Source organism: Chiloscyllium plagiosum, chromosome 1 (assembly GCF_004010195.1).
Source record: "Chiloscyllium plagiosum isolate BGI_BamShark_2017 chromosome 1, ASM401019v2, whole genome shotgun sequence".
Taxonomy (NCBI): domain Eukaryota; kingdom Metazoa; phylum Chordata; class Chondrichthyes; order Orectolobiformes; family Hemiscylliidae; genus Chiloscyllium; species Chiloscyllium plagiosum.
In genome coordinates, this window is record NC_057710.1 from 94,794,698 (window position 1) to 94,809,417 (window position 14,720).

The 14,720-nt window shown below is 40.0% G+C and overlaps 1 protein-coding gene across 6 annotated transcripts in view; it reads right to left on the reverse strand.

Moving 5' to 3' along the window:
* slc30a9 (solute carrier family 30 member 9) overlaps nucleotides 1-14,720 on the reverse strand; it is a 132,854-nt gene that overhangs the window by 48,169 nt on the left and 69,965 nt on the right. For all 6 annotated transcript variants that reach the window (XM_043692137.1, XM_043692116.1, XM_043692129.1 and 3 more), the window contains 3 exons: nucleotides 13,420-13,522; nucleotides 6,288-6,343; nucleotides 5,884-6,019 (listed from right to left, as the gene is read on the reverse strand). In XM_043692137.1, the coding sequence (XP_043548072.1) occupies nucleotides 5,884-6,019; nucleotides 6,288-6,343; nucleotides 13,420-13,522 (295 nt within the window). The remainder of the gene's footprint in view (nucleotides 1-5,883; nucleotides 6,020-6,287; nucleotides 6,344-13,419; nucleotides 13,523-14,720) is intronic.

Here is a 14,720-nt window from a genome sequence, read left to right on the forward strand (position 1 = left end):
TTTTTAAAAAACACATTTAAGTATGGCTAATATTTGAAAATGCCTCAATCATATTAATCTTTTAACATGAAATTTAAAACCTCTTTAAATGTTTAAAAACACAGCAGCCAATAAAATTAACCAATTTTATAGCACTTCAGTCGAGGTGTTCCATTGGACAAACTACAATGGAAACTCATCATTTTTGACAAATGGACATCACTAAATTTATAATCCTAAAGAATTGCACATCTTTGTATTAAATTTAGATTTTGAGTGAGTGTTTAAGAATGTTTCGGTAGTTGGAATTTCAGTCAAGGAGTAGTGGCAGAAAAAAAAATTCAACAAAGACAGCTAAAGCAAATGAAATTTTTTTTGTTTTGAAATGGTACTTGAGAATGTGAATCAGGTTGTAATTATTGTTAAGTGAAGTCCATCTAACTTGATGAAATAATGCTGGAAATGCATGGATTTTCATGTAAATCAGTGAAGAGAAAATAGAGCGATATTAAAATAGATACTTCATATTTCTAACTGACCAGCACTCCTTACAACCATTATAATTGCACATATGCAACTGTTGATAGTAATAGAGAACACTGTTTGCTTAGATCCTGCAGAAGTCAATGAAGGTCTTGAATTCTATGATCTTGTGGAAAAACATATTTCTCAGCTGAAACATCTATCCCCTCATAAGAGTTGCAACAATAAGTAAATTCTAATCATATATAGACCATCAGAGAAGTCCAGAGAAAGGCCAGACATTGTCTAGATCCTCAGTGAGGAGGGGGAAGGGGAAAAGGATTTTGTTTGAGCTGCTATTGCATGACAACTGGAAAGCAACATTAACTGACGTCTCAAAGTGGACTGCATCCTCCCTGTTCAGTAGAATGATGCTTAGTGCAGAAATGATTGAGAAAAGGGCACAAAGGATACGAGCAAGGGACAGGAAGCCAAAATCAACTGTCAGCTTTGTTTGCTGAATACCAAAAACAGTTATTGAAATTTGTATACATTGCACAACTTGCGTATCATCTACAAAGCTCTCTGCCCACTGAGAATGCAACAGCACGCATCATGAAGCATTTTTTCCTCGTCTTCCAGATCAGCCTCGTCTCTGAAAACAGCATCTGCTCCTTTAAAGTCAGCAGAATTGTTCTGCAAAGCACACAAACCACTCTGTAAAGCTTCTTCATAGGAATCTAGATATAAGCCTCCTTGTAGACAAACTATTTATACACTAACACAGGAAAAATCAGAATCCCTACAGTGTGGAATCAGGCCCTTTGGCCCAACAAGTCCGCAGCAACCCTCCAAAAAGTAACCCATCCAGACCCATTCCCCTACATTTACCTCTGACTAATGCACCTAACCTATACATCCCTGAACACTATGGGACAACTTAGCATGGGCAATTCACCCAAGCTGCACATCTTTGAATTGTAGAAGGAAACCGGAGCACCCAGAGGAAATCCACGTAGACATAGGTAGAATGCGCAAACTCCACAGAGTCACCAGAGGCTGGAATCGAACCCGGGTCCCTGGCACTGTGAGGCAGCAGTGCTAACCACTGAGCCACCGTGAGGGGAAGGCCAATCACCCCTTGAGCCTGCTCCACAATTCCAGATCATGGCTAATCTATTTCAAAGTCATATTCACACAATTCTTGTTTCATGATATCATCATAAGCAATTAGAAATCTATCAACTTCCTGAACCTACTTTAATAACTGAATGCCCAAAGCAATCTCAAGCAGAGAATAGATACACACACACACACACACAAAATACTGTGGATGTGATTGAAATAACAAGTGCTAGAAAATCTCAGCAGGTTCCCTAGCATCTGTGGAGAGCTAATGGTTCAAATTTAGTGACTTCTGAGAAGGATGGAAAATGATGGTGGAGGAGGAATAAGTCAAACAGATGGTGAGAACATTTCTCGCAAAAGACAAGGTAATAGTAGTGATGGGGCAATTAACATGCAAAATAGAAGTTAATTGTAGATGTGGACAGTCATAAATAGATTCGGGGGATGGGAACACCATGGTCATGCTTTAAGGTTGCTGAACTTTATGTTGAGTCCAAAAACCTAGGTAAGAAAATGAGTTGTTGTCCCTCCAGCTTGCATTGGGCTTCACTGGGAAGGCTGGATTAGATTTTTATGGGCAAAGAAGACATATTCCACAAAGCATTCACCTAGTCTGCATTTGGTCTCACCAATGTACAGGAAACCTCACTGGGAGCAGTGAATATAGTAGACTAGATTGGAAGAACATTGAGTAAATTACTGCTTCACCCGCAAAAGTATGTTTGGGGCCTTGAATTGTATTATTCTCTGAGAATTATTTTAAGTTTTGTGATTCATGGGATGGTAGTATGGGGAAAAGCAGCATTGAGACTGCCTCTAGGGTGTCACAGATGGAAGATTCTTTGAAATGCTAAGAAGAGATGTGAGCAAAAGATGCATTGTTGTTGGCATTCCACTGGAGGTTTGAATGCAGACACTGTTGGGTGAAAAATGAGGATAAGGAGGAACCTTATCTAGAAGGTAGTGAAGGACAACGGCAAAAGTACAGGAAATGATTTGCACATGGCGGAGGATCCTGTCAACCACATTAGGGGTTGTGGGGGGAATCCCCGATTTATGGAAAAAGGAGCACATATTGAACTCACCCTGGAGGAGTGTGGCAGCATCAGAACAGATACAACAGAAACAGAGGAACTATTGAGGGCAGAGCAGTAGTTGTGATCTATATCGACTTCAGTAAGGCGTTTGACAAGGTTCCCCATGGGAGACTGGTTAGCAAAGTTAGATCTCATGGAATACAGGGAGAACAAGCCAATTGGATAGAGAATTAGCTCAAAGGTAGAAGACAGAGGGTGGTGGAGAGTTGTTTTTCAGACTGGAGGCCTGTGACCAGTGGAGTGCCACAAGGATCGGTGATGGGTCCACTACTTTTCGGTATTTATATAAATGACTTGGACTTGAACACAAGAGGTATAGTTAGTAAGTTTGTAGATGACACCAAAATTGGAGGTGTCGTGGACAGCAAAGGAGGTTACCTCAGATTACAAAAGGTTCTTGAGCAGATGGGCAATGGGCTGAGAAGTGGCAGATGGAATTTAAATTTAGATAAATGAGGTGCTGCATTTTTGGAAAGCAAATCTTAGCAGGACTTATAGGACTTAATGGTAAGGTCCTAGGGCGTGCTGCTGAACAAAGAGACCTTAGAGTGCAAGTTCATAGCTCTTTGAAAGTGGAGTCACAAGTAGATAGGATAGTGAAGATGTTTGGAATGCTTTCCTTTATTGGTCAGAGTATTGAGTACAGAAGTTGGGAGGTCATGTTGCGGCTGTACAAGACATTAGTTAGTCCACTGTTGGAATATTGCGAGCAATTCTGGTCTCCTTCCTATCGGAAAGATGTTGTGAAATTTGAAAGGGTTCAGAAAAGATTTATAAGGATGTTGCCAGGGTTGGAGGAGTTGATCTAGAAGGGAGAGGTTGAACAGGCTAGGGCTATTTTCTCTGGAGCGCCGGAGGTTAAGGGGTGACCTGATAGAGGTTTACAAAATGAGAAGCACGGCTAGGATAAATAGATAAAGTCTTTACACCTGGGGTGGGGAGTCCAGAACTAGAGGGCATAGGTTTAGGGCGAAAGGGGAAAGAGACCTAAGGGGCAACTTTTTCAAGCAGAGGGTGGTACGTGTATGGAATGAGCTGCCAGAGGAAGTGGTGGTGGCTAGTACAATTGCAACATTTAAAAGGCATCTGGATGAGTATATGAATAGGAAGGATTTGGAGGGATATGGGCCAGGTGCTGGCAGGTGAGACTATTTTGGGTTGGGATATCTGGTTGGCATGGACAAGTTGGACCAAATGGTCTGTTTCCGAGCTGTACATCTCTGACTATGACTTTATGACTCTAGAATGAAGTATTTGCAGAAACCAGGGTATGAGGAAGTACAAATCAGTGTAACTTTGGGAGTTGGTGAGTGGCACCAGAAATCAAACCAATGAAGGAAAGGAAGGGTCAGATGGATAGAATGAAGTGATGTGGTGGCCTACTGATATTATTGCTAGACTATTAATCCAGAGAAGACAGGCAGGAGGCTGGAGAATACAGCAAGCCAGACAGCATCAGAAGGTGGAGAAGTCAACATTTCAGGAAACATCGACTTCTCCACCTTCTGATGCTGTCTGGCTTGCTGTGTTCTTCCAGCCTCCTGCCTATCTTCTCTGGATTCCAGCGTCTTCAGATTTTTTTGTTTCCATTAATCCAGAGATGCAGATAACGTTCTGAGGACCCAGATTCAAGTCCTGCCATGGAAAACGGTGGAATATGAATTTAGAAAAAATCTGGAATTAAAAATCTATTGATGACCACGAAACAGATTGCCAGGAAAATCCATCTGATTCACTAATGTCCTTTAGGCAAAGTTACCTGCATCCTTACCCAGTCTGGTCGACATGAGACGTCAAACCTACAGCAATGCAGTTCATCCTTAACAGCCCTCTGGGCAATTAGGGCTGGATGAGAAATGCTGGCCTAGCCAGCAATGCCCAACATCCTGTGACTGAATTTTAGAAGCGAAGACAAGAGATGGGTGGAAACTGGAAGCACAACGGATTAATTTTTGCCATTTTAAATGACAGCATAAAGCAGCAGTAATTGACGTACTAAAGAAACTTGTAGGTAGGGGCCTTGAGTAGAATTCGAACAAATGTTCCACATTCCACAAACCAAGAATCGTAAGTGGGATCTACGCATGTAGCCATTGATACACCTTTGTCTTTGAGAAAGTGGGTTGAGTTAAAGGAGAAATTGTTCAAATTAAAAATGAGCTCAGCCAAGTGAATGAGGATAGTAGTAATGTTGACTATTAAGATCAGCTTCCAAGGAAAAATTGAGCCTCAGACCACCTACCAGAGGATGGATACGTAGAGAGATTGCATGTTGATTGAGAAGAGGCAGCAGTTGGGAGCAGAGAAATGGAAACTGTAGAACTAATGTAATGAAGAATCAACTGTGTAAAAGGGAACAGACTAGACAAGGGGAGGGGAAAAATGTCACAATGAGAAGTAGTAAGTGCAAATGATGGCAAAATACAGAAAATGCTGGAAATCTATATTACAAGATGATGATGGAAAAACTCAGATATGGCAACATCTGTGGCGAGAGAAACTTAACATCGAGTTCTCTTCACAACTTCAGAAAAAAATTTGGTGGGGCAGGAACCAATTTAAATTATAGATCTGTTAATGCTTTATAGCTGTAGAAATAAACAACACAAAACTAAACCGCACTCTTAAAAACCTCTCAAATTGTTGCTCTGCAAAATACATTTTTCTGTTGGACAAATATCTACATTTAACATGAGAATTCAGACGATCAACTCCACTCAGTATTGGTAATTAGTCTGAATGGAAATGACAATCAATCAATAATACAATAAAGCATATACTGACCATAATCAAATAAATGGTTATTGTAATAATTGATAATTTTCATGACCAGTCCAGCACAAAAGATAGGATATTAACATTTTCAAACCAGTCCAGAATTAAAGTTAAACAAAAAACAAAACTGCTGATGCTGGAAACAAACAAATTGCTGACAGAATGTCAGCAGATCTGGCAGCATTTGTAGGAAGAAAGAGAATTAAAGTTGAAGGTCTAGTAAAGAAGATGACAGAAATGTTTTGGAAATTATGACACAGGTAGTTCAGCAAACCTTTTACTCTGAAATTCTAGTCAAACAAATCAATTCAGACCACCACACAGAAATTAGAAATTGGCTAATACAAACAGAAAGAGTTTGCTTTAAATATGCACTTGGCACCACATTTGTAGCTCTCTAAGACAGAAACTTATTTCTAAAGTATCAGCAAATAAAACTTACCCATGTTAATGATTCAATATGATGAGGATGTATGAGTCCAATAATTCCATGGTACCAGGACAGTCCTGCACCCATCATAAAAATGCCAACTCCACTAATTAGGGAAGCAATATAACGCATGTTTGTAAATCCATACCTTAATTTGAAATAAATAAGAAAAATTAAATGCAAATTCAACTATATGAACCGCAACATTTTTGTGAATAAACAAATCTAAAATTTCGGTAATCTCTGCCAATCAAACACATTTAAAATGATGACAACTACTGCAATTAATAATATTAATAGTATTATATCTATAACAAACCCTGCTAGAGACACTTCTGGTAATCAGTCATGTGCACTTATTTTCACTCCAGCAAAGGTACCAGTTCACTACAATGTTTTTCTAAATAAAAACTTACGGATGACTGGAATCAGGGGTCCTAGCAGATTGACTGACACCCACTGCTAATAAAACCTATGGGGATTTAAAAAAAAAGTGTCATTTTTAGGTTTAGGAGTAAGGCTAGAACAACTCACAAGAAAACAAGACAAATAGCAATCCCACCAGTAAATCAGTTCTATTGAACTTCTAAACAAAGGCAACCACAGATATTGGCCCAGCTGGACAGTGAACCAGCACCATTCACAATACTAGATATGCTGACAGTCACACACAGGAAAAGCTGGACACCATTCCAGTTAGCAGCCCAAATCTGAAAGTAACAGGCAATCTTCAAGGAGAGAATCGAAACATCTCCACTTGATATTTAACAGCATACAAATTGTCGAATCCCCATTATAATCCTGGGAGATTGACCAGAACCCATACAAATAGTGATTACAAAAGCAGGATTAAGGCTCAGAACTCACCCTAATTTCCCAAAGCCCATCGACAATCTGAGATATTAAGATAGGAGTGAGAGGAAATACTGGATGAATCTGGTTCCAACAGTACAAAATGTTTGCAAACGAATCCAGATCAAAGCAGAAATCTTGAATGGCAGCTCATCCACCATTTTAAACATTCACTCCCTCCACTTCAACACACTGAGTGTACCACAAGCAGCATGTACTGCAGCAACTCAATAAGGCTTCATCAAGAACACCAAAATCAATGATGTCCACCACTTAAAAGGACAAGGACAGCTAGCTCATGAGAACACCATTATCTGTAAGCTACACTCCAAGCCACAGACCACTCTAACTTGAAACTTTACCAGCAATCATTCAGAGGTGGATTGGACCTACCTAGCTCACATCCTCCCCAGTGTCTGTACAGGAGCCAACTGTTAACCAAGCTATTGTCTTGGCCAGGGAACCTGTCAAAGCCATAATAAATATATGCTGTACAGTTAAGATAACAGCATTGGGGCATTTTCACCCAAAACTCAGACCGAACCCCACACCCCCCAAAGTAACCACTCATCTCAAATAAACATCCACGTCAGTGTCTAAAACAAAAAAAGTAAGCCAGAATAGCCAATATCAAATAACATACAGAAACAAAATTAGGGAGACAGGGAAATAAAAGGTGAGATGGAAAGAATGAGGGAGAAAAGATAATGTATTGTTTTTAAATTTCCAACATTCTTTGAAATCTAAAGAGCTTCCACGTTTTTAAAAGTAAATCTAATTTTGGTCTTATTTTTCCACAGCATATAGACATCACCATCAAGGACGTATTTATTATCTATTCCTAGCTGCTGTTGGAATGAGTGGTTTTGCCTGGTGATTTCAGAGGGCAGTGAAGAGTCAAAAACATTGCTGTCGGTCTGCAGTCACATGCAGACCAGACTAGGTAAGGAAGGAAGATTTCTTGACTTAAAAGCCATTATTGAACCAGTCACATTTTTATGACAGTCAAACAGTGAGATATATTAGCAATTGGGTTATAGCTTTTTTAAAAAACTGAAACATCACGATCGACCATAGTGGGATTTGAACACATGTCCAGTGATATTTCCATTATGACACCACCTCCCCAGCATATCTTGTTGCCAGAGATATCATTTTGTAATAATTAAGTCACAACACAATCTTAAACAGCCATTGCACTTAAATGGACAAGTATATCTCAAAAGAAAGCAAACATTTGAACTTTGATGGCATATTTCATGGCCACCAAATGTCTCAAACATAAAAAGCAGGCTATTGGCTATTAGGTGTAGTCATTGTTGCAATGCAGGAATGGAGCAATTCCAAACATAACCATTAAATTGGCCACTGGCATCAATATTGTCAAGGAGTGTGGTGCTGAAAAAGCACAGCCAGACAGGCAAAAACTGAGGAGCTGGAGATTCAACGTTTCAGGCATAAGGAAGGCATGTACATGAACTCAGACATACCCATAGAGTCACAGAGATGTACAGCATGGAAACAGACCCTTCGGTCCAACCCGTCCATGTTGACCAGATATCCTAACCCCAATCTAGTCCCACCTGCCAGCACCCGGCCCATATCCCCCCAAACCCTTCCTATTCTTATACCCATCCAAATGCCTTTTAAATATTGCAATTGTACCAGCCTCCACCACTTCCTCTGGCAGTTCATTCCATACATTCCATACCCTCTGTGTGGAAAGGTTGCCCCTTAGGTCTCTCAGATCTTTCCCCTCACCCAAAACCTATGCCCTCTAGTTCTAGACTCCCCGACCCCAGAGAAAAGACTGTCTATTTATCCTATCCATGCCCCTCATGATTTTGTAAACCTCTCTATAAGGTCACCCTTCAACCTCCGAAGCACCTGGGAAAACAGCCCCAGCCTGTTCAGCCTCTCCCTATAGCTCAAATCCTCCAACCCTGGCAACATCCTTGTAAACCTTTTCTGAACCCTTTCAAGTTTCACAATATCTTTCTGATAGGAAGGAGACCAGAATTGCACGCAATATTCCAACAGTGGCCTCACCAATATCCTGTACAGTCACAACATGACCTCCCAACTCCTGTACTCAATACTCTGACCAATAAAAGAAAGCATACCAAATGCCTTCTTCACTATCCTATCTACCTGCGACTCCACTTTCAAGGAGCTATGAACTTGCACTCCAAGGTCTCTTTGTTCAGCAACATTCTCTTACCTTACCATTAAGTGCATAAGTCCTGCTAAGATTTGTTTTCCCAAAATGCAGCACCATGCATTTATCTGAATTAAACTCCATCTGTCACTTCTCAGCCCATTGGATTCTCCTTAATTCTATTTGCCAAAGCTATGTCTCATTTTTGCCCTCCTGATTTCCCTTTTTCTATACTCCTAATGCCTTTATACTCTAAGGATTCACTTGATCTATTCTGTCTATACCTTACACATGCTTCATATCATACCCAGTGACATCATAAACTAGAATAGATATCTCCTATGTCAGGATGAATCTGCACAGCTAAGATTATTATGTTCTGTTTGTGACAGTGAGCATGTGCAAGGATGATATTTAGCAAAGGAGTGGATCTTGTTATAAGGTTGTGGGAGGGGAATGGAAGACAGAGGAGGAGATGTAGGGGCTACAGGGACTGTGAGTGAGTGAGTGTGTGGGAGTGAGACACACAGCTGGGATAGATTAACTTAAAAATAGAATTAAACCATTATTTTGTCATACAGAGTCCTGATTTTAATTCCTACAGCACTCTCTTTATACAGGTCACTGCTTCATTTCACTTGATAATTATGTTGACTTTGTTTCTGCTATTTGCACCACCTTTGGCTGGTGGTGGCATTAAATAGTATATTTTGCTGTGGACAAAGAATAAAAGAATGCAGTAAATGAGGCAGCCACTATGGCTAGAGCAAACTTTCATAAATAGGTTGTTCTGCTATAACACCACAATTATGTTCGTCTGCAACCTCGCACCATGGAATCTGCTTTGGAAAGTTGCACTGTAGAAAATTACTAACAGAAAAATCGCTATACCAGTTCAGTAGAAAGTTTGCATTATCCAAACAATGTCCAGAATTCGTCAATCGCATTATACTCAATTCATGCTGATGAAATGCGTGATACAGCAAAATGTTTGCACAGCCTTTGTGATACTGACTGAAGGACTATATTAACTAAGGCACTCCATGCATAAACGTCTTTCTCACTGGAATCATAACTAGCAAAAAAAAAATGACAATCGTGGTTGTTGGAGGTCAGCCATCTCAGTTCTAAGACATCGTGGCAAGAGCTCCTCAGAGTAGTGTCTTGGCCCAACCATCTACAGCTGCTTCATCAATGACCTTCCTTCTATCATAAGATCAGAGTGGAGATGTTCACTGATGAACTGCAGAACGTGCAGCGCCATTCACAACTATCAGATATTGAAGAATTCCATGTCTAACTGCAGCAAAACTCAAAAACAATATCCAGCTTTGAGCTAACAAATGGCAAGTAACATTCACACTAGACATGCCAGGCAATTACCATGTTTAACAAGAGAAAATCTAACACCCTTGACGTTCATTGGCATTGCCATTGCTGAATCCACTATTGGCAACACGCTAGGAACTACCATTGACCAGAAACTGCAGTAGATGAGCTATATAAATGTAGTGGCTACAAGAGCAGGTCAGAAACCAAGAATCCTGCAGCAAGTTAGTCATCTCGTAGCTCCCAAAGCCTTTCTAACAGTTACAATGCACAAGCCAGGGTGCGATGGAATCCTTCCAAATTGCCTGGCAAGCGCAGCTCTAACGACACTTAAGATTAATGTCATTCAGGACAAAGCAGCCCACTTAACACCACATCACAGACATTCAGTCCCTCCATTGCTAACATTCAGCAGCAGCAGTAGTGTGTACGATCCTACATACTGCAGAAATCCTTAGACAGCCTTTTCCAAATTCACCACGACTATCATCTCGAAGGACAAGGACTTATTTCCAATTGGTCATCCTTCTCTACACAGATTTGCACAGGCCCTGAATTAGGCATCTTCTGTGTATTCTGAGATTGACGACTATTGTTAACAATTAGTAAGCCTGTGCCTACACAGGACGGAACACAGCCAAGGATGGATTAACCATCCAGATGCATTCCAAGTGCCCAGCGACCTGGCTCTCACTCCAGGATAATTGAGTGATGAGCACTGGTACTTTGTCCTGAAGCATGTTGCAAACAAGTTGAAGTTACCAAGAGAGGGGCAATATTGCATATTCTTAAGCTATCACAGTGAACACCATATTAATCGACAATTTTAAATGATCAAATAAAAAATTTTTGCCTTTAGTTTTGACACAAGAACAAATGGGAAATGGATCCTAAATAGTTACTACCCAACAGGGTCAAAAAGTGTTGCACCTGAACTGCACTGCCTCATATCCAAGATGGTAGAGTGGGCTTATACGCATTACAAATGAACAATTTCTTCATCTGTCACATTTGCAATACAACTAGCACAAAAGACTTCACTTTACAATCTTTCTAATCTACATCTAATTATTTAAGCCCTTGTGAAATTAAAGCTTCCACAGATCAGGATAATAGATATTTCTAAACAGTTCAAGAATTTAAAGATTGTCAGATATATTAGCAATTTTACTAATGGAATAAAATTTCCTCTGCTTTGAGCAAATATTTACTGAGCCTAGCAAATTCCTAATATTTTAGCTTCTAACCTAAAATTGACCAACACTATGCTAACCAAAATATAAAAAAAACTCCATTAGAGATTGAATGTAATGTGCAGTAATCCATTTTGAAATGAAAACACACTACTTAAAGGCTATATATTCTGAAGGGTGTGCAAGATCAGAGGGATCTGGGCATAATGCACAAATTCTGGTAAGAGGCAGGACTGGGTTGAAAGCATCCTAAGGTTTGATAAGAGAACAAAAATGTAAAAAATAAAGGAAGGAGGTTGGACAGAAATGGTGTGCAAAGATGTGAGGAAAAAGACAGGAGATTCACATTAGGTAATACAACTGGTACAGGCACCATGAGCTGCATGGTCTCATTCACCACTATAAAAATTGTGATTCTGTGAAATTAATGTTAAATTCTGAATTCAAAATGAAGTCTTTATCGCTCGGACAATTCTCAAGACAGACTGAAGAGGTTGGGACTGTTTTCCTCAGAAAGGCAGTTGATAGAGGTATGCAAAATAGAACGTAACACCACAGTACAGGACCTTCAGTCCTCAATGTTGCGCCAATTCTTTATCCTACACTAAGATCAAACTAACCTACATACCCCTTCATTTTACATCATCCATGTGCCTATCCAAGAGTTGCTTAAATATCCCTAATGTATCTGACTTCACCACCACTGCTGGTAGTTCATTTCTCTGCACCCACCGCACATTGTCTAAAGAACCTACCTCTAACATATCCTCAAACCTTCCTCCAAATACTAAAATTACACCCCCTCGTGATAGCCATTTCCACCCTGGGAAAAAGTCTCTGGCTATCAATTCTATCTATGCCTTTCATCATCTTGTACACCTCTATCAAGTCACTCCTCATCCTTCTTTGCTCCAATGAGAAAAGCCCCAGCTCTTCTAAAGATCTACCCTTCAGTCTAGGCAGCATTCTGGTAAATCTCCTCTGCACCGTCTCAAACTTCCGCATCCTTCTTATAATGAGGCGACCAGAACTGACCATAATATTCCAAGTGTGGTCTAACCAAGAAGACTCTTGATAGAGTATGCTGGGAGAAACTGTAGTGAAAGGACTGAAAAAACAGGGGCACAAATTGAGAAAAGCAGCAATGGCGACGTGAGAAAAACATTTTTGTGCTGCAAGTGGTTAGGATCTGAAAGCATGAAGACGACAGGATCAAACAAGCTGCTCGAGAGAACTAGGCTGTTATCCGAAAAGGAAGAGTGCGCAGAGCTCCAAGGAGAAGATGGAGAAGTGACACTAAGTAAATTAAGAGAGCTAGGACAGACACAATGGACAAAATGGCCTCCTTCCATTCTGTTAAAATTTCCACAGAATCATAACTAACAATCTTCGCGATCACACTAATGATAATGACTAACAAGTAAGTAAGAAATAACTGAATAAAGCCTAAATTAGAGCAAGTGAATAAGACTGAAATCGTATTCAGGAATATAAAGAATGACTGGACTGAGAAAATGAGACACCAAATTTTTAAAATATAATTTTATATTCCTTAACTCTTCAATTTATTGTCGGGAGTAATAACTATTAACTTTAAATTGTTCCCTTATTGGGGCAGAGGCCCAAGGCTAGCCAGCAAATATAGCAAATTCTCAAAACTAAGAGATCAGGATGTGATGCAGTTTATGAGAAGCAAGTGATGGAATGGCAAAAGTCCACAGAAAGGTCTGCATATGTGCAAATTTCAATGTATTCATCAATTCAAAGACTTTGTTAGCATACAAATATCAGCAGGCATCAGATTATTATTTTTCCCCTCAAAGTCCAGACTACTAAAGTGAAGTCAAATACAACTATAATTGTGTATTGTTATTACATACATTCATATTTCTCACTAATATTTAATACATTTTACATATGGAGAACTTTCATGCATAAAACAAAAATAAGTGAAACAGATTTAGGCAACTTTACAACAAATTAAATCATCCAGGAAAACATTTAGAATTTCCTTACTTGATTACAGGTGTCAGCCAGTGAATGTATAGCTTCCGAGAACATCGATGCAGACCCTGTATAAATCCAGGCAAGCAGTTTGAAGATAAAATTCAGCCCGTTGCTAGAGAGTGGGGTTAACAAAAATAATATTGACAAATGTGGGATTTTTTAATTTGAAGAAGCACTTAATTTTTTTTTCAAAAAGAAGTATGCTTTAAAGAAAAACAAGAAACTTCACTGTGAAGATAAACTGAAGTGCAAAATAAATTAGAAAAGGAACATCAACTTCCAATTTGGCTCAGAATCAAATGTCACAGGAGCTATTTTCTCAAAAGACAGCCACTATACTTTTTTGGCACAAAATTGTAACATTTTCTCCACAATTCTCTGGTTTGTATTGCAAACAGTGCCTTTTGGGAGATTACAAGATACACAGGGTCTGTATTGGTACCACAACTATTCACATTATACATTAATGATCTAGGAGGAGGAACTGAAGGGCATTGTTGGTAAGTTTGCAGATGACACAAGATAGGTGGAGGGACAAGTAGTGTTGAGGAAGCGGAGAGGCTGCAGAAGGACCTGGGCATGCTAGGTGAGTGGGAAAAGCGGTGGCAGATGGAATACAATGTTGCAAAGTGTTAAGTTATTCAGTTTGATCGGAATTATAGAGATGTAGTCTACTTTATTACTGGGGAAAGGCTTTGGAAATCTGAAGCGTAATAGGACTTGGGAGTCCCGGTTCAGGATTCCCTTAAGGTTAACTTGCAGGTTCAGTTGACGGCAAGGAAGGCAAATGCAATGTTGGCATTCATTTCAAGAGGACTAAAACGCAAGAACACAGATTAACTGCTGGGGCTGTATAAAGGTCTGCTCAGACCACATTTGAAATATTGTGAACAGTTTGGGACCCCGTATCTAAGAAAAGATATGCTGGCATTGGAAGAGGACCAGAGAAGGTTTACCAGAATGACAGAACATAGAACAGTACAGCACAGAACAGGCCCTTCAGCCCACGATGTTGTGCCGACCACTGGTCCTCATGTATGCACCCTCAAATTTCTGTGACCATATGTATGTCGAGGAGTCGCTTAAACGTCCCCAATGACCCTGCCTCCACAACTGCTGCTGGCAACGCATTCCATGCTCTCACAACTCTGTGTAAAGAACCCACCTCTGACATCCCCTCTATACTTTCCTCCAACCAGCTTAAAACTATGACCCCTCGTGTTAGTCATTTCTGCCCTGGGAAATAGTCTCTGGCTATCGACTCTATCTATGCCTCTCATTATCTTGTACACCTCAATGAGGTCCCCTCT